This window comes from Stegostoma tigrinum, chromosome 16, assembly GCF_030684315.1.
Source record: "Stegostoma tigrinum isolate sSteTig4 chromosome 16, sSteTig4.hap1, whole genome shotgun sequence".
Taxonomy (NCBI): Eukaryota; Metazoa; Chordata; class Chondrichthyes; order Orectolobiformes; family Stegostomatidae; genus Stegostoma; species Stegostoma tigrinum.
In genome coordinates this window covers 10,361,384-10,387,716 of record NC_081369.1, presented here as the reverse complement: position 1 = coordinate 10,387,716, position 26,333 = coordinate 10,361,384, and the positions used below count along the sequence as shown (strand labels likewise).

At 39.5% G+C, this 26,333-nt stretch overlaps 1 protein-coding gene across 4 annotated transcripts in view; it reads right to left on the bottom strand.

Annotated features, from left to right (window-relative positions):
* The window catches only part of bbs2 (Bardet-Biedl syndrome 2), a 64,289-nt gene extending 39,153 nt beyond the window's left edge, over positions 1-25,136 (bottom strand). The window contains exons 1-8 of one of the 4 annotated variants that reach the window (XM_059651597.1): positions 24,822-25,136; positions 23,846-23,971; positions 12,800-13,027; positions 10,291-10,416; positions 7,840-7,902; positions 7,419-7,496; positions 3,100-3,204; positions 2,382-2,468 (exon numbers count right to left, since the gene is read on the bottom strand). In XM_059651597.1, coding sequence (XP_059507580.1) covers positions 2,382-2,468; positions 3,100-3,204; positions 7,419-7,496; positions 7,840-7,902; positions 10,291-10,416; positions 12,800-13,027; positions 23,846-23,962 — 804 coding nt within the window. In that variant the 5' untranslated portion in view covers positions 23,963-23,971; positions 24,822-25,136. The remainder of the gene's footprint in view (positions 1-2,381; positions 2,469-3,099; positions 3,205-7,418; positions 7,497-7,839; positions 7,903-10,290; positions 10,417-12,799; positions 13,028-23,845; positions 23,972-24,821) is intronic. The other 3 variants (XM_059651598.1, XM_059651599.1, XM_059651600.1) reach the window with 3 other exon arrangements.
* Positions 25,137-26,333: the final 1,197 nt, after the last annotated feature.

The following is a 26,333-nucleotide window of genomic DNA, read 5'->3' as shown; positions in this document are numbered from 1 at the left end:
TTACATCATCCCTGGCTTAGGAGTACTTGGCAATGTTGTTCGGTTTTTTTTTTAAGTTCCCTTCACAATATTTTTATATTGGTTACAGTTCAGGTTTTTGTCACATTCCCAGTGGCAGAATTTTCCCATTTCATGCTCTTTTGTCTTAACTGCATAATGGCCCCCAAGCACTCTTCAAAAGATATTTCCTGCCTGACTCAAAACTGACTCATTGTCTCCCAATCTAGCAATCCCACATTTAGGTAAGCCCTGTTCTCCAAAGTGGTCTACAGTGTTCAGAGACTTTGTCTCCAAGTTGTTCAAAGATCATACAGCTTTTGCTGCAGGCAGCCTGTATTGCAACAAATCTTAAAAACTGAAAAAACTGCGGATGTTGTAAATCAGGAACAAAAACAAAGTTGTTGGAAAAGCTCTGCAGGTCTGGCAACATCAGTGAAGAAAAAGAACAGAGTTAACATTATGGGTCTGGTGACCCAGTACTGCAACACATCTTGTCCATGTCCTCCTGTCTTCAAAAGCAGACCACAACTGTGTTATAATTTCCTTTCCTTGATATTCATAGTGTCATACAGCACGGAAACAGACCCTTTGGTCCAATGTGTCCATGCCAGCCAAGTTTCCGAAAATTAACTAGTCCCACTTGCCAATATTTGGCCCATATCCTTCCAAACCTTTCCATTACAGGTACCTATCCAAATGCCTCTTAAATATTGTAACTGTACTCGTATCTCCCACTTCCTCTGGCAGTTCATTCCATATGTGAACCATGGTCTGTGTGGAAAAAGTTGCCCCTTTTAAATCTCTCTCCACTCACCTTAAAAATACGTCCCCTAGTTTTAAACTCACGCACTCTAGGGAGAAGACCTTTGCTATTCAGCTTATCCATGCCCCTCATGAATTTATAAACCTCTGTATGGTCACCCCTCAAACTCCTGCGCAATCCTGGTAATAAATAATGAAGCATGAACAAAATTAATGGGGACAAGAGGTTGGTAGGGGGGGTGAAGGTTAACTGAACTCCTTGGTCCAGTGAAGAGCAGGAGACATGTCTGCTCTGTCTTAGTCTGAAATGAACCGCCTCGAGAAGGCACCTTCACAAGCACAAGGGTTGGACAATAAATACTGGCTCAGCCAGTAACACCCACATCCTGTGAGAGAATAAAACAAAAAAGAAGGCTGACAGAGATTGACACCAGGTTTCAGCAACTGGTTGACAGGCCCACCATTCAGCCCATAGATTCCTAATAGCACAGTGGAGGCTATTCAGCACAACAAATTCATGCTGACTCTACAGAGTAACCAGTAAGTCGAATTCTCAAGCTCTATTCACACACATTTGTGCATATTTATTCCATTAAGTACCCATGCAGTGTCCTTTTGAAGTGATTAATCATCTCCCTTTCCACCACCTTCATCGGTACTGAGTTTCAAATCACTATCACTCCTCATTATATATAAACACCTTTTCTTGGCATATCCACCTACTTCTCTGGTCCAAAACCTTAAGTAAATGTTCCCTTACCCTTGTACCATCAACTATTAGGAATAACTTTTCTTTGTCTGCTTTGATAAAATCTGTCATATCATGTCAAATGTATTATCAATCTCTTTTGCTCCAAGGAGAACAATCACAGTTTCTCTAACTTCCCCTTTCAAATAAAATCCCTCATGACTGAAGTCATTTTGGTAAATCTTCTGTGCACTCTCTTTTGGAAACTCACCTTCTTCCTCAATAGTTGTGAACAGAAATACTTAGATTAGCCTAGACTGCTTTAAAGCAATCCTGTAGGCCAATAGCCTGACTAGATCATTACTAGTAATATGAAGAGGGTAAAGCATTCTGTAATTCAAGTAAGTCAGCAGTAACAATTATGCTATAGTCAGACCAGGTTAGCACCCCCAATCAATGGCCCATCTTTTGGCCCTGAGCCTGCTCAATTATATCATACCAGACTGCATGTTACAGTCCAACTGTGTCACATATGACCCTATATTGTACCAGGTCATATGCCACAGTCCAATTATATCAAGCAAATTTGAACTATAATGTCACATAACTGTCCTAATTGTCACATAACCATTAATCATTATTCTATTCTTCCATAAGATGCTGAATCAAAGCTGACAAATCCCATGTCACAAAGCACTAAACATCTGATGGCGATAAATAGCCTCAATTAAAAGTGTACATAATAAACATCAGGTAACTGGTATTCAAACGTGGCATCAAGTTACAGAGGTTATTCAAGCTTTTCTCACGGAGTATTAAAATACAATATTATCTCACCATGAATTGCTAAATTAAAATCATCTGCTAGCCATTCAACAGTCACCACTATACCTCTCCCATTAATTGCACTAAATAAACATCAATGACTCACCTTCCCATTTGACCAGCCAGTGATTAACTCACAAACACCATCTGAGTTCAAATCAAAAGCATGAATACTCATGGCATGATTTTTAGACTGTAAGAAATGAAATGTGCAAAACAGGTCAGTTATAAGTGCAATAGGCTGCATGCAAGTAAAAAATCAAAATGTCAAGATTGTTTTTACAATTAGTGGTAACTTTTTGGGTGGCATGGTGGCTCAGTGGTTGGCACTGCAGCATCACAGCACCAGAGACCCGGGTTCGATTCCAGCCTCAGGTAGCTGTCTGTGTGGAGTCTGCACATTCTCCCCGTGTCTGCGTGGGTTTCCTCCAGGTGCTCCGGTTTCCCCCCCCCCCCCCCGAGTCCAAAGATGTGCAGGCTAGGTGGATTGGCAATGCTAAATTGTCCATAGTGTTCTGGGATTTGAGGGTTAGAGTGGGATGGGTCTGGGTGGGATGCCCCAAGGCGTGGGGTGGACTTGTTGGGCCGAAGGGCCTGTTTCCATACTGTAGGGAATCTAATCTAAAGTTACTTTTCTACCCGGTAACAATAGCAAGTGATTATTAATGTTTGCACTTTGTCTCTGATAGCTCGCAAGATATGTATAAATTTCTGTTACCAGATGTCATAAGACCATAAGAAATAGGGACAGGGGTATGCTATAGCCAATGCATTTGTTCGCTTAGTAGAGGTTTGTCAGCATAAACCGCACAATTTACATATACCTTAATTCTCCAGTAGCGTGTAGCCCGGTCATAAACTCCAACAGTGCCATTTGCCAGGGCATACCCAAACCGACTCCCATGCATATGGCACAGTGCTGTGATTGTCTGAGAAAGGAAAACCCAAAACGTTTGATGTACTTTGCATCAAAATAAAGTTGAAAATAGTCATGGTTTAATGAGGTACTTGACAGAGGTAAAAAATGGAACCATTTTCGATGATCAAGGCAAGGTTTCAACACAGAGTTGATGGGAGGTTAAGGGCAGAATCATGACAAAATTAATCTCAATCCTTTGTTAGCTATTGATTTCCATGATCTAGCAGCATGTTGCTTGTACGCTAGCTTTGCAACTTCATACAGTAAAAACATTGTTCTTAATTCATTCTCGGGATCTGATCATAGCTGACAGGGCCAGCATTAATTTTCCACTCTAACTGCCCTTGTTAAAGAAGTGAGGAGCCACCATTTTGCCCAAGTGTTGTAGAAACACCCAAAATATCAACTGAAAAGCAACTCCAGGGGTTTGACAGGCAAAAAGTGAAGGAGTGGTGAGATATTTCCAAGCTAGAATGATGTGTACCTTGGAGGGAAACTTGCCAATGGTGGCAATCCCCCACATCTGCTGTTCTTGTCCTTCTGGGCAGCAGCAGCAGCTTTAGATGATGCTGACAAAGATGACGAGTTGTGCTGCTATATGTCTTGCAGAATGCGGCAGACAGCTACACGTGTCAGCAATAATGAAAATTAATGTTTAAGTTAGGAAGTAAGATGGTGATCAAGCAGAACCCTTTGTCTTAGATGGTTCAAACTTCTTGAGCAAGACTAGAGCTACAGACTTTGATGCTAGTGGACAGTATTTCACCATACTCCTAACCTGTGCTTTATGGATGATTGGAAGACCATGGGGAGTCAGGAGGGGATTTTCTCACCTCAGACTTCCTGGATTCTGTGCCACCCTTCAGGTGGGTCTTATTTCGTGGTGAGATAGGACATACCAAGGGTGATTACGGAGGAGATATGATGCTCAGTATAACTATGTCAGATTGCTGCTTGAATTCTCTATGAGATATGAGGATGTTAGTCAGGAGGACGTTGCAGAGTAAACTGGGCACTGCCCGTATTCTCGGAGATAATGGGAACTGCAGATGCTGGAGAATCCAAGATAATAAAGTGTGAAGCTGGATGAACACAGCAGGCCAAGCAGCATCTCAGGAGCACAAAAGCTGACGTTTCGGGCCTAGACCCTTCATCAGAGAGGGGGATGGGGTGAGGGTTCTGGAATAAATAGGGAGAGAGGGGGAGGCGGACCAAAAATGGAGACAAAAGAAGATAGGTGGAGAGGTAAGGAGGGGATAGGTCAGTCCAGCGAAGACGGACAGGTCAAGGAGGTGGGATGAGGTTAGTAGGTAGGAGATGGAGGTGCGGCTTGAGGTTGGAGGAAGGGATGGGTGAGAGGAAGAACAGTTTAGGGAGGCAGAGACAGTCTGGGCTGGTTTTGGGATGCAGTGGGGGGAGGGCATGTGTTGCGCTGGTTGTGTGATGCAGTGGGGGGAGGGGACAAACTGGGCTGGTTTTGGGATGCGGTGGGGGAAGGGGAGATTTTGAAGCTGGTGAAGTCCACATTGATACCATTGGGCTGCAGGGTTCCCAAGGGTCCCTTAAGGGACTGGCAGACAGGCAGAGCAAGGACCTGCTGATCCTTGGTGCTTTCCAGGATCCTACCCTTCTTCATATATTCCTTTGCCTGGTTTGTCCTGCCCAAGTCCATCACTTCACAATTGTCCAAACTGAATTCAATTTGACACTGATCAGCCCATCTCTATTCTGTAATTTAAGGCTATCCTCCTTATTATCTACCAGCCCACCAAGTTTCCTATTATCCACAACCTTACTAATCAACCCTTCTATATTGAAATCTAAATTTCATCCTAGGGTCTTTAAAAATGTGTCTGATAAAATGCTAGAGGCATTGGCTTTGATTTTCCCCAAAGTCTTTGTATTCTGCAAAGATCCTGTCATATTGGAAAATAGCACATGTGACTTTCAAGATAGTGCAAAAACAGATAACAAGAAGCTGCAGACCAGATAGATTTTGATCTGTCATAAGTAATTACTGGAATCTATTCTTCAGGAGGATATTATTGGGCACTTTGTCTTATTGTACTGAGATTTTCAGAGTCAACACCATTAAGTAAAAGGGAAATCATATTTGACTAACATCGGAGCATTTTTTGAGGAAGTAACAAGCAGTGTGGATTAAAGGGAAATCACAGAGGTGCTGCATTTTGGTATCCAGAAGGCATCTGACAAAGAGCTGTGTCAAAGGTTGTTATGCAAATTAAGAGCTCTTGGCATAGGAGCTAGCGTAACACTGCAGATACAGAATTGGTGAGCTAAAAAGAAACAAAGGCAGATGTACTGTAAATGGGTCATTTTTGGGTTAGCAAGCTTTGTCAAGTGGATTGCCACAGGGATCGGTATTGGACTTTAAACTATTTACAATTTAAATTAATGACTTTGATGGAAGGATCAGAGTTATAGTTGCTAAACTAGCTGATGACACAATGTTCAGTAGGAAAGTAGGTTGTGAAGAGGGCACCTGAAATGGAATATTAACAAATTAAGTGAACAGGCAAACATTTGACAGATGGAGTCAGTATAATGCAGGAAAGTATGAACTTGTAAACTATATGGCAGGGAGACTACAAAAGCAGCATATTTAATGAATGGAGAGAGAATGCAGAACTCGAAGGTACAGAGAGATGTGGCTGTCTTGCTACATATATATGATTTAGGGGCAGAAGTAGGCCTTTTCATCCTCTTGAGTTGGTTCTGCCATTCACTTAGATCATGGGCGATCCATTTATTTTGAATTCCACATTCCCGACTACTCTATAATACTTGATTATCTTGCCTCACAAAAATATAGCAATCTCCACCTCAAAGCTACTCAGTGGTCCCTCCTCTGCCACCTTCAAGGTAGAGATTTTCAATGTTTCTAAATCTTCTGAGAGAAAAAGAGTTTTCCTCATCTTTGTCCTAAAAGGATGACTCCTAATTTTAAAACAATGATTTCTAGTTCGAGACTCCCCCATCTTGTTAGGGCTGTTCAGGATCTTCTATACTTTTAATCAAATCACTCCACACGCTTTTAAACTCCACTGAAAATAAGACCATCCTGTTCAAGTCTTCCTTGTATGATAACCCCTTCATTCTAAGCATCAAAAATCTAATGAACCTCCTCTGAATTGCCTCCAAAACATTTACATTCTTCCTGTAAATAATACTTGAAACTGCACATTGTATTCGAGATGTGGCTTCGCCAATGCCCTGTGTAAATGAAAAATTACATCTTACTCTTATGATCAATTTCTCTGTTAACTAGGTCCATGCTGGGTGTTCCATCCAGTTTTATTCTTATTTGCTTTTTCTGTAGCAGTTTGATACAGACCGTGGTGTCTTAGCCCATTTCAGAGGGCATGCAAGAGCTAACCACAAAACTGAGAGTTCATTATCAAATACTGGCCAGATTGTGGGCTGCAGATTTCCAACCAATGAGACATTAGTGTCCAGGTGAGTCTTTTATGACAATTTTGTCGTTTCACAATCATCATATAGAAACTAGCCTTTTATTCTAGATTATTAGTTGAATTTAAACTTTCCCAACTGCCAGTCAGATTTAAACTTCTGTATCCAGCACCAGTCTGGGTCCCGGATCACTAGTCCAGTAATCTGAGCCAGGTGAAAACTGTAATTGATTTTTACATGGAAATAACAATAACCAACTTACTTACAATGTACATGTTCAACACAACCAATACCATTAGATACTGGTATCTCAGATACATTCTTCAATGATGCTAAAAGCAATTCACTAAGAACATTAAACATTAATTGCTGTTATTATTGGATCTGTGAACGTCCTTCTGACCGTTAGAACTACTGTTTTAATCACATTATGCACTGGCCTCTGTTTGGTTTTCAATCTGCTGTACCTTTCAACAATCATAACAATTAATGGAAGTGACATTTTAAATGAAGGAGTTCTTGACCTTGGTTGAGTTTGTCACTGTGCAGCAGCAACCACTTATGTCCAAGCAATAGCTGAATCATAAATTAGCCTTGGCACCTGCAGCAGCTTTTCCAAAGCAACACTGACAGAAAAACTTAACATCTTAATACGCTTCATTCTCACGACAGTCCACGATACCGAAGGCTAAATTTTCTATTCTCCCTTTCAAGTTTCTTCCATCCGCAGTCATGGCAACTTCAGATAGGTTCAATACTTCGTTGTCACAACTTAAAGGGAATCCTCCTTACCTCGGTCTCTGATATTTCTGCCATTATTTCATCTTCTTTGAAGACCCTGATGTCAAAGTCTTCTGAACCTGCCAGAAGCTGTGAAAAGCATTAAAACGTGTCAGTTGTAAAGCATCATATTTGTTCCGGTATGTTGAGAAGTCTTTTCATTGGCCTGGGAAATTAACTGACTGCCCCAGTTTCAGTTTACATGCCCTCACTGCTTTAGTCAGAGATAGTACTTAGCACTGGGATGTCCAAGAATGAGATAGTTAAAAGGTATGACTGAACAAACATGCATATCAATACAGCAAATTTTGTAATGCCCAGATATCTCTACCCCAAAATGTCTAATTCACCAGTAACATATCAAATGTGTTTAATTGATAAACTTCTTTTTCTCCTGTTCAGAAATCTTTTTAATTGAATTGTGCAAACTTACTTCCTTCTTCCCATCCCCATCAAAGTCACAGAGTGCCAGTGATCGGACATTGTCCCCAGTGACCTAAGTGAAAAACACAAGCATTTCCAACTTGAACTGTTTCAAGCATCTTGATTTATATAATGTAATTGATATTGACAATACATAGAAACATTTAAAATTATCAGCTTCTCGACAGAAGGTTGAATTTTGATTTTTTTTAAAATTAGAAGAGTCTTTTTTCAATTGCTTCAGCCCATGCAGTACAGATACAACCAGTGTTCTTAGGGAAGGAATATGAGGACCCAGTGAAGGAATGACATTACAGCTCCACGTCAGGATGATAGCTCCAAATCAGGACAATACTTTGGAGATTTGGACATTAGGTTTGCATTAGCATTCGTGCATTAGCATTCTTGCACACCTGCATTTGTAGAACAAAATTAATCCATACAGTGCCTTTAACATACGTTAAATATCCCAACTCACTTCAGAGCTATTATCAGACAAAAATGGAAAACCAGTAAAAACATAGAGTTGTTAGTACCGATGAATAAGAACTTGGTCAATTAAGTGAGTTTTAAAGAGGGCATTCGAAATTTTGAAGACGGCAAAAGGGCACAGAGTGTGGAGGCAAGACAGTTGATGGCATGATTGCCAGTGGTGAGATAAGAGAGGAAACTGAAGAAAAAGTCACTCTCAGTACAGCTTGAGGGCTGGAGGAGATTATGGAGGCAGGTTATAAATATAAAGGATTGGAATTTTCAATTCAAGCATCTTCAGAAGGCAACGGAGACCAATGATGTCAATGGGACACGAGAAAGAGCTTCTGTGTGATGGGATAATAGTGGCATCGTAAGTGATGTCACAACCAGCCATTGGTTCCTGAGAGGTTGAAGAGGATGAGGAAAGGGAATGTATTAATGTCACAACGATGTACTTTTTGACTTTAATTAGAGCTGTCTTGGTTATGGCAGGTACAGATGTTGATTGGAGTGATTTAAACAGAGTTTATGAAATAGTGACAGAGACTTTAGAGACGAAACATATTGACAAATATTGGAGAGAAAAGGGAGGTTGAAGATAGGGTAGCAGATAGAAGGGTGAATGGTAGGTTTTGTGAGGAAATGCAAGATGATGGAAGTTTGAAAGAAATGGGCTGTACTTGAGGGGTGCCTGTTTACAACTTCAGCTTGTATGCAGAATGGCAAGGGAGCATGATTAGTTATTAATGGGACTGGGGTGGAAGGGATACACGTGGAAATCTAAACGCTTAATTCAGAGATGGTATGAGGTGCAATAATAGAAGATAATAATAATAATATTAATAAAGGTACGGGGTACGGGTCAGCATAAGGGCAGAAGCTGGGAAGGAGTTTGTTTGGGACAATGAAAAGAGTCGAGTGAGGGCTGGGAAGCAGAGGTACCTAAATGGATGATCTCAATATTCGTTGTCAATTGCACTTGGATAATTGCTGCTAGAGTCAAGAGTGCAAAGGGTAACAGTGGAAATTGTACAGTACAATAAAGCAGCAATGGGGTTTTCTATGCTTTACACAAGGACCATGGCGGTTTCAACTGAAGCCAGTGAGATCTGACCACGCTGCTTGACATGGTCCTAAAAGGTTTGTTGTTAGTCAGATATAGTATTTCTGCAATAGACCAGTAAAGGATCCATTTTATGAAAACATTCTTGTGAAAAACATTCGAAATTGAAACAAACATCAGAGCTTCCGTAATGATTTCACTTGACAGTGATAAACATTGAAGGTTCTCAAACTGATCACTAGGGCAAATAACTTACTGCTTTTCAGTCAGTGGCACTTTAGTGAGATTTATTTCATTGAAACCTACTGCATTCATGTAGAAAATTAGATTGCATATGTTAAATGCAGAATGGTGCAGCATTTGCCATTACTTCATTTGCTCAACCCTTCTTCAATAGTGAGCAGTCAACTGAATTGCCATTAAATATGCCCACGAGTGTCTGTTGAAAGCAGGTTGTGTAAAGTGTATTCAAACCAATTTGGGACACATTTCAACTGTGAATGAAAGAAGCTTTAGAAGCAGGCAGGAGATTGGGATAGCATTATCGATCAAATTTTAACTATTGCCTTTGTTTAAAAAGAACTTATATCTACCAGATAATATAGATTAAGTTGCAGAACTAAAAACAATGTCAGGAAATTTGGCCTGAAGGCATACCATCTTCTTAAAGTGAAATATGTCGTAAATACTTTGGGAGCTGGTCCTATGTTCCCAATAAAAACGGACAAGTAAAGGGACAATGCACTTCTTATTGCTTTTACCTTGGTAATACCAACTGCAAGGAATGCTAGTGCATTTCTGGTGCCCAGTGTTGTTATGGGTGATGGTGAAGGGATATATTGCACTTTACAGTAGTGCCCTCCCCTACCTGCCTCCTAACAAAATTCTGGAATTCGATCACGGCACAGTTTTGTGTTTCCATACCGTCCAAAAGAGATCATTTCCATCCTGATCAAAACCCTGGAGTGTGCAATTTCCTCCGATAATTGCCAGTGGAGAGGGAATCTCCCCAAGCTGTCCCAGCACTATTGCATTAGCTCCATCTGCCACCTTCAAAGAAAGAGATAGTGAGTCAGAGTTTCTCAGCACGTTGCTTTAATAAGTTAGTTAACAAGTGCAGGTTATGAAAACTCTCTCACTATCAGAGAATTCTCTGCAACTTTACACTGGGGGAAAAAAAAAATCAAAAGGATATCTGGAAGAAATATCTCTAACTGGCAGTCCCCAAGTCATATCTGTAATAACAGCAACTTACAGATATCTCATTCCCTCTAAAGTACTGAGCACCAATTAGCCATCAAAACTAATTTTTAATTCAACAGTTACATCTCAGTTGTAATAACTAATTTCAGAAAAGGTCATTATATTAAGTTGTATCCAATCAACTGTCTATATTTAATGTGATAAGTGCTCTTTAAGGTATTTAGAATTTGAATCTAAAAGCAAAATTCTGATTCTATCAATGTAACAATAAACAGTATACACAGATGTGAAACAAGTCACTGGTTGAGTCAATCTATGCTGGTGATATGCTCCATTTGAGCTTCCTCCCAGCTTTCCTTGTCTAAATGTATCACTGTAACCCTCCATATGCTTGCCCAGTTTTCCTTTAAATGTATTTACACCATTCACTTCAACCACTTCCTGTGCTAGTGAGTTCCAGATTTTCAACATTCCAAGTACATCTTCTCAGCTTTCCTTCGGATTTCTCAGTGACTATTCTATACTGAGGCCTCTAGTCATGCTCATTCCCACTTATGTGAAACAGTCTCTCCCAATTACTCTATCAAATCATTTCAAACTATAAATAGCTTTTCCAGGTCATCCCTTGGACTTCTTTACTCCAGAAACCAGAATTTATTAGACCAATGGACCAAAGGCTCAAATATTAAACTGCCCTACATTGTGCAAATGCTAGGTGGTCTAATAGGTTAGCAAATGACTCCAGCATCGGCAGTTCTTACTATTCCTAATAGGTTAGCACATTTGATTCACACAGATGAAGCAATTTCAGTTGAAATAACAAGGCTATGAATGGAGATTGTCAGAAGGCTATAGTTGACAATTAATTCAGAAATGCGCGGTGCAAGGTTCAGCCAAATGCTTTAAACATAATATACTGACAAAAATAGAACAAGAAACAGTTTTAAAAACAGCACTGCAGAGCTAAGTAACAAACACAAGATCACGAGTGGTAAAAATCACAGTGGTTATCACAGTTTGTATTAAAACTTGCAAGGTGATTGATACTTTTGAGGTAGGGCAAACATTCATTAGTTTGTTAAACAAACAGATCCGTGTAGGGGTGACTGTTTTCTTAGAAGTATGATACGTATGAGTAGATTTCAAATCTGAAAGAGGTCTAAGCTGAGAGTAAAACACGTCATGTAATATGTAGAGACACATACCTTAAGGATGCTAGCAGATATACAATTGTCTAGAAATTGAGGATCCAACAAACATGTTGCCTTGAATTGCCAAATGGGCAGTCAGAACATAGCAATGATGTAAATTATGCAAATAGTCAGAGTTAAGACTCAAGGGCATGCAGCCGATGTTGCAGATGTGTAGGTTAAAGTGAAAGACATTTGGATGCAGTGGGTTCAGTTCGGCTCTCAGAATTTAGAATGAATGACGAATAGAGTGTTACCCTCATATTTTTCGTGATGGTAATGGAGAAAAGGTACTGGTAAATCCATGACTAATCTTAGAGCTGCCTTGGAAGTGTGCTTTGCCCACAGTTGAATGTTCAAACCAACCATACAATTACGAAATAGTAGTGCATCATGGTGGGTTCTGTGCCTGAAATTGGGCAGCTTACTGAAGGGCTAAATTGAATTCAGACCTTGTGGTCATGTGGTCACACCTTAAGAGTTGCATTTTACCATATTTCCCACGTTATACCTCAAGCAGTGATGAAACAGAGGCAGATAAAAACTCAGTTCTTCATCAGATTTCTATCTAAATAATCAAAGAAGTAAAGAGAGAGAGAGATTGGAGAAGTTGAATTCAAGAAGGCAGTCACTGGATCAAGCAAGAAGGTATCTGAAAAGAAAAAGTATTTGGTAACTAGCAATGACTTGGGAACATTCTTACAAGTGGCTCTGTTACTTTCAACAAACCCAAAAAATACAAATTTTCAGGGGAAAAAAAGCACAACAAAATTGCTGAGTGAGAAAGAAATTAAGGATTTTGATGGCAATCCATCCCACATTATCGGGAACAGTGGCTGGATCAGGGAAAAGGAATACAAACATTTTCTTTTAAACACACAGTAATACAGCACCATGCAGCGGCAAAATTTTATTCGATATAATCAAACTGTGTCTTTTCTCACCACAAAAAAAGGAACTTTAAATCGGAATAATGCTTTTTTTCCTTAAATTTATAGAATACACTCTCTGAGAGATAACATGATTAGTTAGAACCTTACCTCCTTGTAAAAGACATCAGAGTTGTTATGTACATCATAAGCCAGCAGGTTAGTCTGTGTACCAACAAGCAGCATGTCATGTTGAAGTCCAGGATTTAGTACTCCCGCAGTTAGACAGCTAACATTCTGGTTTATGTTCAGAAGGGAGGTATCGGAATCCAAGCCACCTTGCAATAAGTTGTTGGAGACAAAGTGCTGGCTACGTATGTGTGGGTTGTGGATAAAAATCTAAATCAAACATATTAATAGGCACCATTGACAGTGAATCAATAACTATACTACTATTTAGATTAAGGTAAAGAAATTAAATTCTGCTGAAACTGAAGGTATTTCTAAGATTTTTCTATGGTTACAAAAGAAAGCAGCTGAATCATCTTAAATGTTAAAAGTATTTGGATCACTATATGCTGTCTGATGTTAAAGTAAATATGAAAAGAGTCAAATATTATTGATATATATTATATATGCTTTAAACCCACTTCACAACTGATTGCAGACAATCTACATCACAAACATCTCAAACATAATCATAATTCAATCATGATTTATTTTCAATATTTGCAATTGAAAAACTGATAAAGGGTTTTACATAAAATGTCATGGTGATACATTTACTTATACGTTGTTTACCAAGGGCAACTGTGATGAGAACTGCTGATTTATTGTTGCTAAAAGTAAAATCATGAAACAGTTTTTGGAGAAGCCATAGCAATAGATATGAAAAGAGGGAAATGAACTGCAGTTTCCAATAAATATTGGAGCAATGGCTTCGTTTCTTAACGGGAGCAACTGGATTCACAAGACATTCTGCCACAGTAAGTTGTATTATGTAAGACATCTTTGTACTTTTCCACAGAATCTCACCAAGCCTTTCTTTCAAACTAAAGAGGGATAAAATATTTTTCTTCTTTAAAATAGTGTGGATTGCCACAAGTTGATGGAAAATTGGGAATAACCAGGATGTTTGACAAATGTTTGACAAAGAAAGTAAAACTCCAAGTTAAAAGGATTTGCTCTTGGATGTGACCCTAGATAACGCACTTCCCAATTCCATGACCATCTAATACCTTCATTGTTTCAAACTCATCCAGTTTAACTTACTTCACTCTGTAAACAACAGTTCTTGCAAGGTCAATTATTAAATCTTAAATTGATAAGATTTCCATTACATTAAGAAATATGGGGCAAAGGCAGGTTCATAGAATTAGGTCACAGATTATCCATGATCTCAGCAAATAGCTTAACAAGATTAAAATAATTTTAATTAAAATAATTACAGGCTGAGAGATTATTTATTCAGTCCTCATGACTAACACAGTGAAAGGTACTACATGTAGTTGAGTATATGTAGCCTAACAACCTCAGTAAGATGCAGTCATAAAGGATCCTATGAGATGACTTAGAGACATTGAAAAGTTAATATTTAGCCTTATTTTTATGTCTTCATCCCACGTTTTCTTCATTCACATGGGTATCTGCCAAACACTTCAAAGTTAGATGGCAGAACCTCTTGCTTAACTAGCATAATTAGTGATTCATCACAGCTAAGCCCAGATGCTCAGCAGCCAGCAACACAATCGAATTTGATGGAAGCTGTTCCTGCATCAGAAGCCCTTGCATTATAACTGACTTCAGCTTATTAAAATATGCTGATGGGCATTCTTAACAATTAGAACGGGAATTAAGTACGGAGGAATTATCGTGCTGACTGTCAGTTTGGTGTATATCCAAAAGATGTATTTCACTTCTTGGGTGGAAAGTAACGGGTCAGGCAAGCCTCATCTGAGAGTCAGGTTTTTGAATTAGTACTGCATGTCCGTTTTTTAAGAGGGCTGTTATGGAACAAAGCACACGACACAAGAGCCATGAGTACAGTTGACCTAGCCTTTAAGTACAGTCCATATGGAATGTAAATAGATTGGTGGTTAACATGAAACAGAACTAAAATCTACTGTAAACACAGAAATAGATAGATCAAACATGGATAGGGTTGATTAACAGCAAAAGAATTAGAGATTTTTGTGGTGACAGACGGCATTGTTGAAGCACAGAACAAATACTTTGCATGCGTCTGTGCTAGAATGCTACCAATGTAGCTGTAAAAAGAAAGACATATTCAAATCCAAAAGGATTACGAAGAACTATTGCAGCATAGATACAAAATTGGGTAAGTAAAAGAAGGCAGTAATGATAGATCGTTGATTTTCAGATTAGACAGAAGAATTTGCAGTAGCATTTTCCAAAGAATGCTGTGGTTTTTAACATAAAACAATGAGCTTGATTTGGAATAACAGGGCATAACCTTAAAATGTGTGGACAAGATAAAGTTCAGAAATATAGCAAACAGTAAAGAGGTTAGTAACAGTTTTCAGGGGAAAATGGGAGGTTTGGTAAAATGGGCAGACACATGACAGATGAAATTTAATGTACAGAAATGTAAAGTGATACATCTTGATAGGAATACCAAAGGTCAGTATACAAATTTAATGGCATATTATTAAAGGGGGTGCCAATCAGGGCAAGAATTACACACTTAATGGCAAGGTCCTGGGGAGTGTTGTTGAATAAAGAGACCTTGTACAGGCTCATAGTTCCTTGAAAGTGGGGTCACAGGTAGATAGGATAGTGAAGGAGTTGTTTGGTATGCTTACCTTTATTGGTCTGTGCACTGAGTATAGGAGTTGGGAGGTCATATTGTGGTTGTACAGGATATTGGTTAGGCCACTGTTGGAATACTGCGTGCAATTCTGGTCTTCTTGACATAGGAAAGATGGTTTGAAACTTGAAAAGGTTCAGAAAAGATATACAAGGATATTGCCAGGATTGCTGGATTTGAGCTATATGGAAAGGCTGAGTAGGCTGGGGCTGAAAGAGATTTATAAAATCACGAGGGGCAGGGACAGGGTAAATAGACAAGATCATTTTCCTGGGATGGGTAAGTCCAAAACGAAAGGGCACAAGTTTAAGATCAGAGGGGAAAGATTTAAAAAGGGATACAAGGGGCAACTTTTTCACACAGACTGTGGTGAAGGTACGGAATGCGCTGCCAAAAGAACTGGTGGAGGCTGTATTTAAAAGCATCTTGACGGTATATCAATAGGAAGGATTTAAGAGGGATATGGGCCAAATGCTGGCAACTGAGACTAGATTTATTTAGGATATCTGGTCGGCATGGATGAGTTGGACCAAAGGATCTGCTTCTTTGCTATATATCTCTTTAACTCTAAGTATTGGAGCAGAGACAGTTCGAGCGGAAGCTTTACAAAATTTTAAAGATGGCATGGTAAGTTGTGATTTGTGCTTTTAAAAGCATCTGGGATTCTTGGCTATATTAATAGTGGTATAGAGTACAAAAGTAGGAGGCTTTGCTAAACTTTCAAAGAACATTGGGTAGGCTACAGCCGAGTATTGATTTCGTTTTTTTTTAAGAAAGGATATCAAGGCCCTAGAGAGGGTGCAGAAGACATAGTCAGCAATTTTTGATCATTTACAGGTAATGCTTTTCAAACCTCTTTCCCCACTGTGACTATTTCAAGGCTTGAAAATTGTTGGGGGTCCTTGGTGAGGGCTGCGTGGGTGGGAGGTGGTAGGCAGTAGGCAGTGACCATTAGCTATCTTGGCCTCAGAAGTGCAACACACTTAGATTCCTGACCCCCAATATGGGACACCCTGATGCTGCAACTGGGGAGGGTGAAGCAGAGAAGTTCAGGTGATTTGAAGGAGGTATTTAAAATCTTGAATAGTTTTAATAAAGAAGAATAAAACTGTTTCCACTGGCAAAATAATTGGTAATCAAAGGGCAATGATTTAACATGACTGACAAGATAATCAAAGGAACATGAAGAAATTTATTCTTTTTTTTAAAAAGAAGTTTTGAACTTAAATCACTGCCTGAAATGAAAGTGCATTAAAAGCTGATTCAGTAATAACGTTAAAAAAAATAGGAATTTGCAAAATACCAGGAGGGACAAAAACAAAAACAAAAACACTCAGGCTCCTGATGAACTTGGGTTTTATAATTTGGCATTCACATTTTCCATTCTTGCTTCCATAATCTTGATAAGAATGAAAGGTCACAAGCTTTAATGATGGTCCTTCTGATTTTAGGATTTTCTGTTCTGGAGTTGTCATCTCCTACACAATGAGTTTCTTGCTGTACTGTGACGTTCAATCATTTTATCTGGTCTGTATCTTGGATTTGCTAAGAAAAAATTATTATAGCTTATCTTGGAAAGTATAGTTACTGATTTCGTTGTAAATCTGGCACAGTCCAAGAAGGGAACCTTACCAAATGTTTCTTTTTCTGATTGCTGAAGCACATTTGCATTTTCCCAGCATATTATGTAACCTGCTTACAATCAAAGTATTGTGTGTGCTGCCCAATAAATCGAGCAAGTAACACACACCAAGTACTCTATCAGCATAAAGTTCCTTAATGCTGTGTGTTCACAAGGTTGCTAGTGCCTTAAAGAATTTAACTAGGACACATCTTTTCCCAAAATTTCCTTTCCAATACAGGATCTTTCTCTTCTCTATTTGCAGGATTTGAAACCCCTTACAAACAGAAGGAGAGTTGCCAAACGATGTGATCTTTTATTCCTGATGACAACAGAAGTGTCAAGATTATGGCAGCAAGAGTGGAAATATAGATGTCAAATTAAGAACCACACATTCTTGGCAAGTATTTTCCTTCGCGTTACTCTATTCCTTTGTTCACTCAGTTTCCCTTCCCTCACACTCATACAACATTTCCATATTGCAGCATTTCAGTAGAACACTCATAAAAGCACCTAACAATGGAATAATTATGTATCCTAGGTATTTTTGTGGATTTGTTGTTAAGGTTTGGCAGCTGGAAAATGTGTTCAGAATACTGGAAACAAATATACAGCAAGAAAATGACATGCTCAGCTTTAAATAACCATAATTAACAAACAGACTTTTTGACCAATCATGGTTCAGTATCCATATTGGTAGTTATATGAAACCGGTAAATGCCTTTAGGCTCACACCCACAGCTCTTTACTTAATCCTCTCCTTACACAGTATCCTCTCCCAGCTATTGGCCCTTAGTAGGGTCTAAGAGGTACTGCTTCTCAGTCAATAGCATCCCCTACACTCACCACACTGAGCGCTATGGCTCCCTGACAGTTGTTACCATCTAATATGGTCGAAAGGAATGCCTGAGAACAAATGTAGAAGAGGAAAACACATAATGGATATATTAACAGTTATTGGGGCAGGGAGGGGGCACTAATTTTGTCACTAATTGAAATAAAGCTCTTACATAAAACTGTAGACAGCAATCTGTTTAAATACTGTTATCTTTAGAAGGACAACATCAATAGCAGAGGATGATTAGGTCAAAATATAAAGTTTCAAGGTATGATTGCTGAACTCCTTTCTGAAAACGAACCTCATGACCACTGAAAGAACGGAGTTACAATATGGACTCGGGTTACTTCTATACCTAAGAAGCAGCCCGGGAAGGTTACTGGTGAAGACAGAAAAATAACTCTATAGCATGGGAATCAGACTGTTTGAGTACACTCTTCAAGATTGTTTTGTATGGATTATACATGTGCAGATTCTGAAGGAGTTACAGAAGATTGAGAGAAACCAGGTCCTTTTCATGCCCAAATGTGTCACAGCTATGAGAATCAAATTGCTATAATTGACAGTTTCTCTGTTGATGGACAGACCACTTCGGAGGCCATAAGTCCCAAAGGGCAACTGCCAAAAGCTGATATCAAAGTCAAATTTTACTAGTAGGGGCTAGTCAACTGAGAAATGTCACTACGATTTGTACAGCAGGAAAGGCCACAAGAAAATATGAAAGATGGATGAACATACAGGACGAAGGGCAAGAGGTTACACCCATAGTTTGGGAACATGAAGTGCAAAGACGGAAGGTAAGGAAATGCAGCTTAAGCTCAAACAGTGGGTCTGGGAGCGAACATGCCGTTAGAAAGAGATCATGAATTGTTGAAAAAAATTCTATTAAAAGGAGGAGCATATCAAATACTAACATCCCAGCAAAGAGACAGAAGGCAAGATAGTAATAGTAGTTTAACGAAGAGAAAAGAAAATAGAATAAACCAGGAATACCACCAGCAGCAGAAGCCTACGCTTAGTGGCCATGAACAAAGTATAAGTTGACAAAAGATGCCAAACACCAAAAACTGCAAAGCTGGAGAGAATTTGGGGTATAAACGAAAGTGCACAATAGGGGATTATCATCTAGATGGATATGCACTGAAAAGGTGCCCCCAGTAAGGCCTGTAAGGTTAGTAGCACAAGGTTTTGAACTGGGGTATCAAATTGTTTGAACTGATACTTTTGGCTTTGTTAGCATTAAATGCTTGCGAGTGTGTATCAACTGATATTAAAGCTACGTTTCTCCAGGAGAATCTGCTTAAGAGATGAGTGTTTCGTTGTCCTCCAAAACAGGACACTCTAGAAGCTGTATAATATTATATATTATAATATTATAGAACTTGTGTCTATGGCCTAAATGATGCCTCCAGGTATGGTACTTCAGTAAGGACTGTCTTGGAAATATGGAAAATAGCTACAGGAAAAGGCCATTTGGCATTTTGAGCCTGCCCTGTCATTCAATATGATCATGGCTGATCATCCATTCAATACTCTGTTCCTGCTTCCTCCTCATTCTCTTTAACCCCTTTAGCCCAAAGAACAATATTCTTGTGGGAGAAAATGCCACAACTTCACCACTCTATGGTGAAGAAATGTTTCCTTATCTCAATCCTAAGCAACCTACCCTATATCCTTAGACTGTGACTCCTGGTTCTGGGCTCCCTAGTCATCAGGAACATCCCAGCTAGTTCTGTTAGGTTTCTTTGAGACTCTCCTCTCCTTCTTCTGAAGTCCAGAGAATATAGTCATAACCAATTCAGTCTCTCTTCATGCATCAGTCCTGCCATCCCATAAATCAGTTTGGTAAACTTTTGTTGCATTCCTTTCATAATCAAGACGTCCTTCCTCAGATAAGGAGGGCAAAACTGCATGCAGTACTCTAGGTGTTGTCTCACCAAGGCAATGTATGACTGCAGCAACACATCTCTGCTCCTATACTCAAATCTTGTTACCACAAAGGTGAACATACCATCTGCATTCTTCACCACCTGCTGTTTTACTACTTACCTTATTAAAATTGGGTTTTCTGCAGCAAAAAGCAGACCCTGCCATCACAAGGGCAACTTTCAAGTATATATATGATACATGTAGATGATTTTTTTGTGGCATACCAGCAGTGAATTTGAAAATGTTGTCGTAAATGGATTTGCAGCAGAATTCAAATTAGAAGTCAGGCTTCTGGAGATTTTAAATACATTGGGTAGGAAATCAGGTAGAATGGATCAAGTGCTACATTACTTCAGCAAGATTATTTGGAAAATATCAGCCCTGTTGATATTAATCAATGTAGGGCTTCACCAAAAGGTATAGCATCATTCCAAATTGAAACAGAGTAACTGCAAAGTCTAACTGGCCAACTGAATTAGCTGGGCACTCAAATGAAGGCAGATGCCAGTTCTGAAGTATGAATTCAATACAACTGCCAAAAATTCGTTAAATCAATGCATTACAAAATATTCAAAATGGAGCAGTGTTTTGAAATTTCTATCATTGGGACATGCCAGTAACATGAAACTGTTTGTTTTTATAAACGCCTCTTATAAAAACTCCTGGTGAGTTTTTGAGTGAAGGAAGGTATGTATTTTTTCTTGTGGGAAAAGAAGATAAATATTGCCCTTTAGCTTGGGAAGTTAAATAAAAAAATCAGACCAGTAGATGAATCAGTGCAGATTCAAGGGGCCTCTTCTGGGCTGCATGACTAAGTATCTTAGAGGGGGAAACCCTTGATCTCGGTGTTATGACGTCTTTTTTAGCGAAAATATTGGAAGAAATTTGACGAAGGGTTTCAATAGCAATATCCATTCAGTGCTACATCAGTTATAAGTGACTATGGGATAATATACACACACAACAAAAAGTGTGAAAGATAAAAGTCTGAGGGTCAGCACAGATGATGGAGAATGGAGAGATCTCAAAATTCAAAATGGATGGACAGCAGCTGCCAGCCACCTAATTGTTTTCACAAAGAAGCCAGGAAGGCAATGGTACTCCTTCTGAGTGAGGAGACCCATGTTCAAGTGCCACCTGTTCCAGAGGTGTGTAATAACATTTCTTAACTGGTTGAACAGAAAATGTTTAAATAGCTAGGAAGGAGAGCTCTTGTGGTGCAGGTGTAGATTTGGGTTTGAGTCCCACCTGGACTGGTTGGTTGAGAAGTAAAGTCAGCAAGGCCTAATTCATAGTGGACTGTTTCACAAAAGGGAAGATGGAAGAAGAACAGAAGAGAAACATGCCCATTCAGTGTAACAAACTTGCACCCCAGTACAGATTGACAGCAATCTATTACTTTTATTAAGTATCAACTATTTTGCATTTATTTTAAGTTTAATAAATTCTGTGAAACTTGTGAAAACATGAGAAAAGCAGCACGGCAGTGATAATGTCTGTACCACTGAGGCAGGAAGTCTAGCTTCAAGTCCCAGCTGCTCCAGATGTGTATCATAACATCCTGAACGGATCGAGCAGAAAACATCAAGAAATCAGCAAGTTAAGAAATGTTCGGACATACGTGGAAAATAACACCCATGGAACGTTAACGTGCAAGGAAAGAAAGGGAATATACACTGTTGTAATTTTGCTTTTTTACAAATTATTGATATATTTAAAAAAACAAAAGGGGAATATTATCTGTGGTCTGAAATGAATGCCTGAGACCTAATGGTAGGATGGAACAGGTGGTGAAGATATTGATAAAGAGTTAATTGGTTGTATAAATCCAGGAGACAAATAATCAGTGGGAGTGAGTTTTATGCCGTGTGGCTTACAAAAATAAGTGTGAACTTTAATTGTTTAAATTATTTTAATGTAATATGAGTTCCTGTTCTTTGATCAGTGTGCACTCTGAGAATTAAATGCATTTCACTTTGTGTTTTCACTTGTATAAAACACTAGGACTATGTATCATAGATTGAGAAGCAGATGTTTTAGTTACTATTCTGGCTCATTTTGTTTTTCAAATGGGGCCTGAACTTGTATTTTCCGATACCGTGTCCCCTGGCATTGTCTACCACCTTTTGTTTGTTCCCTCCACGTAACTTTGCATTCTCAATCCTTACCTCAACTTATTGCTACTCCTGTCTTCCAATTTTCACAGACTTGAATTCCCCCACAACAAAATCCGCTTTAGCATTATCTAATGGATCCAATCAAGATATCAATGATGGCCTCTTTATGAGCAGCAATCCCAAATTTCCCATTCCTTGCCATCAAACCTCTCAGCCATCCTGCCAAACCTGCGCATGTTCACTTCATCCCATTTACCTCTTTGTACTCCATTATTGACCCTGTTTGTAACCTCCTCCAGAGTATCTGTTTACTCATGAACTAAACCTTTAGCACCATTTTTTCTCTTATGGATGACTGCATTGACAGAAGCATTACACACAGTTTTGGGCTCCTTAACGAAGGAAGGACATACTTGTCTCAGGAGAAGCGCAACAGAGGATCCCAAAACAATTCTGAGGAAGGGTCATCGGACCTGAAATGTTAACTCTGATTTTCTCCTTCACAGATGCTGCCAAACCTGCTGAGCTTTTCCAGTAACTTCTGTTTTTGTTCACATGACTAATCTCTGGGATAGTAGCATTGTTTTACGAAGAGAGATTGAGGAAACTGGTGCTGTCTTCTCTCAAGCTCCAAAAAAATAAGCAGTGATTTTGCTGAAACCTACAAAATTCTTACAAAGTGTGACATGTTTCTGCTGTGCTGAATCTGGAACTGGGGACAGAGTGTCAGAAAAAGGAGTAGGCACTTAAGATTGAGATGAGAAGGAAATTCTTCGCGAAAAGGGGGATGTATCTTTGGAATTCAGTACATTTGAAGTTCAGTCATGGAGCACAGAGACAGAAATCAATAGATTTCTGGGTATTAATATCATGAAAAGATGTGGTGATAGTAATGGGAATGTAGTAATGATTTAGATAATCAGCCACAAATGGTGAAGCAAGCTTGGCAGGCTGAATGGCCCTACTCCTGCTCTTATTGATATGCGACATTGGTGAAGCTAAGGCCGCCAAGTTTTGCCATTGCAACAAAGCCCACCTCGGTCCTTGCCTTAAGCCATCTGCTGCTTGGCCAATCCAACATTATATTGGGTGGCTGCCCAACCAACACCCCTGTAAAACTTCAGCTCACCATATTCTGCACTAAGTTTCACTTAACTATTCCCTCTGTGACTGTTGACCTACACTTATTTCCTTTTTCCAAATGCTTCAACATTTCAAACTCTAATTTTTGTATTTAAATCTTGACACTGCTTCAGCACTTCCTGATCCCTGCAACCTCAAAGCTCCTCTCCATTTCTCTGCCACTCCCTTTATGCGAAATCACTGCACCCCTCATTAACAACTATGCCTTTAGCTGTCTAGACTCCATACTATCAAAACCTCCTTTAACCCCTTTCCTTCCCTTGTCCTCTTTAAAGACCTTAAACTTCAGTCTCTAAATGGCTATTCTTCAGTATTTCCTTCACTGACTTGTTATTTATGGTTTTCTTAATGCCTCTGCAATCTGCTTTTGAGCATTCTGTGTTAAAGATTCTATTTGGATGCAAACTGATAGTTACATCTCCTTATTTGATGTCATTATTGATAGTTACAGGCCCTCATTTAGTGGTCACACCAATAGTTGTGGTCGCTTCCTTCAGTTACCATTCTCCCAAAATGGTCTAGCAGCTTGACTTACTGCATTGTATTACTACACTGGACAAAATAATCAAGGGTGTGTACCGTCATATAAGCCATCGCTGTTAGCCAATGCCCTCACTGGTAATTACAGCTCCTTATTCAATATCTTAATTCAAAGTTACAATCTAAATTCAATTACAGTTGATTCTGACAAACTCAGTACCTCAACTCCTGATTACACTAGCAACACATTGTATGGCAGTACCTTGCCAGCCTGGGTAGCAGCAGTTAGACAAGGGTGTGTGCCATCATATTTCCCCACAGTCACCATCCGGGGGTTGATTCTGTGGTTTAGCTTGAGCGTGAAAACTGGGACAAGCATGGCTACCTCCTGCAGATACAGAAGAGGATAGAGCAATGATTATCACCTGGAGCAGAAAATTTAAACCAAGGGAAAAAAATACAATTAGAATGTTAGGAAACAAAAGGTGGATTGTTTTGCCAGTAAGAACAATAGCAAGAGCAATATTTAATGGCATCAGAAACGCAGGTACAAGTCTGGGGTCTACTGATCCCATTGCTGGTTGCACAAATAAAACTGACTTTACATTTCATTGCATAGTTATTCAGTAATTCACTTCAATAGATCCTTTATGTATTTTCTGTTTATATTACTAATTATTTGAAAATATTGTTGAGTGGTTATGCTGATGAAATGTAACACGAAGGACAGTTTATGGATTAAGGTAATATGAATTATAGTGAAATCACGGTACAACAGGCACGATCTTCTGATTAATGTTTCATGAATAATGTCGAATCATGCATACAAGAAGGATTTTAGTTAGATTTAGACCTTTTGCAGTTGGCTTTCCCGGGAAACGGAATTTTCACGAATGCAAATTCAATTTGTGATATTGTCCCTTGTGAACAAGCTTAACTATTTATTTTCTAACATTTGGTGACAGCCTCAGGTTCGTAATTCTGACATCCCACACCCCCCGCTGTTCGTTTTAGGAATATGATCTTTAGTCTGAATGGTGTACCCCATCACAGCAGTAATCAAATTCGAGTGAGCGTGGTTGATCCTGCCCCAGAGATGAGTGCGGGATTTTCCGCAGATTATCCCGGCAAGGAGCAGCAACCCTCTTAACTCGATCAGTTCGCGTGCATCAAACAGCCAGCAGTCGGAGTTTATACACCAGTGCTGGGATACAGCCCCTCACCCAAACCCATTTTACCTTGGTTCAGATGTGTGTCCCTGAGTTACGCTTTCCCCGGTCTGGTCCCGCTCTGTAACGTCGGCCTCGCTATGCTTTGGCCCGGTCTCTCTCCCCGGCCCGGACTGATCTCCCTTTCCTCTTCTCCACCCCTTCCTCCGCAATGTATTCCCCGCGGGTCGGAATTTCTCCCCACCTTTCTTCTTGGCCCGGATTCCTCTGTTCGAGCCCTCGGCCCAGATTTCTCTCCCTCCGTCTACCTCTGTCCTCGGCCCAGATTTCTCCCCTTCCTCTCGTGGCGTCTTTCCGTTGCTCCCCAATGACATCAACCAGAGGTCACAGGGATGCCACACGGGGTGGGATTTATTTGTTGCCATAACAACCACTACACAGTGTAGCTGTTGTATACAATACGCTCACTGTGGGACAATAATAATACCTCCAATACAGGTTGTGTTTCGAAAGCGTACTTTCGACGTGGCCTACTTATGTGTCGATGCAAAAACACAACACAAAAACCGTCTTTCCCATATCAGTGAAGCAATGTCTACCGTTCAGTTAGGCAATCCGTCATGGGTGAACGTTGTTCCACTTTCTTTGAAAATTTTAAATTAACCGAAAAATAAACACGGTCCTGTTACTCTCTCCACAGATCATACGAGTAGAATTTTTCTGTAGAAGTATCCCGACCCGAAACGTCAGCTTTCCTGCTCCTCTAATGCTGCCTGGCCTGCTGTGCTCTTCCAACTACACACTATTATCTATTTGAAATCAACGCAATTTGTTTCTCTCTTCAATCCCCTTAACGTTTTAAAACAATTAAAACCACCCAATTTAAAATTTCATGAAATACAACATTAATGGTTGCATTTAAGGAAATTTAAACCCACGGAGTCCAAATGTTACTCGTGAAGGTCAGTGCATTCCCCCATCGCTCTGGAGTCTGTCCAGAAGGGAATCTGTAATATTGACACATGCCATAGAACTCGCATGTATATTAAACCATAGTCGTGGACAGATATTTTAAGTGGCACTATATTATGGTGGACCCGTGTTGAAATTCCACACGTTTGGGAGATAAAGCTTTATTTTTCCTTTTTATGAGACTCTATGCCTGTTCTGCCAAGTATCAGTACCAAGTCCTATTTATAAAGATGAAAAGGAAAAAGTGCTACAAAAACTAAAACTTGACAGAAAATGTAAATTTAGTCGGAAATTTAGCAATTTTCACCAAGTTTTCGTAAGTTTGGTGTGGAGAATTCATCAATAAACCATTTGTGTACAATAGGGATAAAGTGATTGTACCCTATAACATATTAAACCAAATCATAGCCTCTGCTATTGGAAAACATTGCCATGTAAACAGGGCCAAAACAGGACCTCAATATTTAATTGGATCATTTGTTTCTGGCCAATGTTTTCCCAACTCCACACTTACCTAACCTTCAAGAATTCGTGCTCCTTGATGCTTATTAATATCTTGCTTATGTAACTATTAAATGTTTGTTATAGTACAGTTAGCACCAGAAAGCT